This window comes from Loxodonta africana, chromosome X (assembly GCF_030014295.1).
Source record: "Loxodonta africana isolate mLoxAfr1 chromosome X, mLoxAfr1.hap2, whole genome shotgun sequence".
Lineage (NCBI taxonomy): Eukaryota > Metazoa > Chordata > Mammalia > Proboscidea > Elephantidae > Loxodonta > Loxodonta africana.
Genome location: NC_087369.1, coordinates 151,325,083 through 151,326,637, shown reverse-complemented (window position 1 = coordinate 151,326,637; position 1,555 = coordinate 151,325,083). Strand labels below are relative to the sequence as shown.

Here is a 1,555-nt window from a genome sequence, read left to right as displayed (position 1 = left end):
GGGTACAGGTGGCAAGAAAAAGACCTGGGAGGAAAGGACAAGGAAGACTGTGCTTAATCAGTGATGGTCGTTGTTGTTGTTGTGTGCCATTGAGTCGATTCTGACTCATAGCAATCCTATATAACAGAATAGACCTGCCCCGTAGGGTTTCCTAGGCTGTAATATTTATGGGAACAGATCACTAAGCCTTTTCTCCTGTGGAGCTGTTAGTGGGTTCCAACAGCTGACCATTCAGTTAGCAGCAGAGCTCCTAACAGTTGTGCTACCAGTCGAGAGAAGGGAAAGTCAGGCATCGACTTTCCTCTAGAATGCAAAAGGTCCTTAGGTTGCACAAACAGCTTTGTGGTCAACTGCTAACCTAAAGATTTGTGGTTCAAACCCACCCAACAGTACTATGGAAGATATGCCTGGCAATCTGCATTCATTAAGATTACAGCCAAGAAAACCTTATAGAGCAGTTCTACTGTAATACATGGAGTCGCCAGGAGTCTGAATTGACAATGCCAGGTAACAACATCACACAAGGCTAATGGTTGGTTATGAAAATCTGTGTAGTAAAAGATTAAAGTCATAAAATGTGTGAAACAGAGTTAGAAGTGATAGATGGCAGCAGAATGGGCCAGGAGAAGAGAGATCGGGAAGTGGAAATTCAACCACCATGTTGGGATGATCCTGACTCAGTGATAGACTTAACACAGTGTCCAGAAAGAGCGAGTATGGGCAATGGGAAGCAATTCAGGTAGATGGCCAGCATCTGGGAGATCCCTCTAGAGCCCAACTGTTCTAGAAGGGAAGAGGAGAAAAGCACTGCAGAGTTTAGAAGCAGGAAATGTGCAGAGTTATAAGAAGACACTTGGCAAGAGGGAAATTTGGCACCTGGGATGGTGGTTTTAAAACTTAGAGGAAGCTCATACTTTGAACTTGTGCGCAGCGAAGGTTGCAGCTGAGCAGAGCTGATCAGGATGGTCACGGGTGTGCAGCTCACTATCTTTGCCAACATGATTGGCGTGCTGATCTTCTTGCTTGTCATTGTCTATCACTACGTGGCCATCAACAATCCCAAGAAACAGGAATGAGAGTGGTGCTTTCTTAGCCCCGTGTTCCAGGACATAGTTTGAGGCAAGATGGAGGATATGAGGGGCCTTTACACTTCATTTCATCCTTTCTACCCAACACAACATGCAAAACAACTACACCTGGAGTTTTCCAAACAAATTTTTATTTTCTAAAAGTCTTCTTTAACCATATGGAACAAGAAGCTGCCACTGAATACGGCCCAGTATAGGGGCTGCTTTCTTTTCTAATCCCCCAATATAAAAATATATATTTTTTGTGGCCCACCGCCCACCAAAAAAAAAAAAAAAAGAAGGGTAAATGAAAGTTGGGGATAACTAGTGGCCTTTCCACTCATGGTTGTAGCAGGGAAGACCATCAGCTGAACCACTGAACTAATGCTCTTTCAGTTCCCTCCCTGATTAGAAACAAGTTGGTCCCAGAGCTTGTGGTGCGGTTCCTTCTGCAGGTGGCTTCAGCTTTAGGGGGCAGAATACTGGGA

At 44.6% G+C, this 1,555-nt stretch overlaps 1 protein-coding gene across 1 annotated transcript; it reads left to right on the top strand.

Annotated features, from left to right (window-relative positions):
• The first annotated feature begins 558 nt into the window (after window positions 1-558).
• LOC100655750 (dolichyl-diphosphooligosaccharide--protein glycosyltransferase subunit 4-like) lies at window positions 559-1,148 on the top strand. The gene has a single exon (XM_003414752.4). It carries the CDS (start codon window positions 963-965, stop codon window positions 1,074-1,076), a length of 114 nt encoding a protein of 37 aa, XP_003414800.1. The 5' UTR covers window positions 559-962; the 3' UTR covers window positions 1,077-1,148.
• Window positions 1,149-1,555: the final 407 nt, after the last annotated feature.

What these genes read in the sequence shown, in the direction of transcription:
- LOC100655750 (XM_003414752.4), top strand. Translation starts at nt 963, where the DNA reads ATGGTCACGGGTGTGCAGCTCACTATCTTTGCCAACATGATTGGCGTG.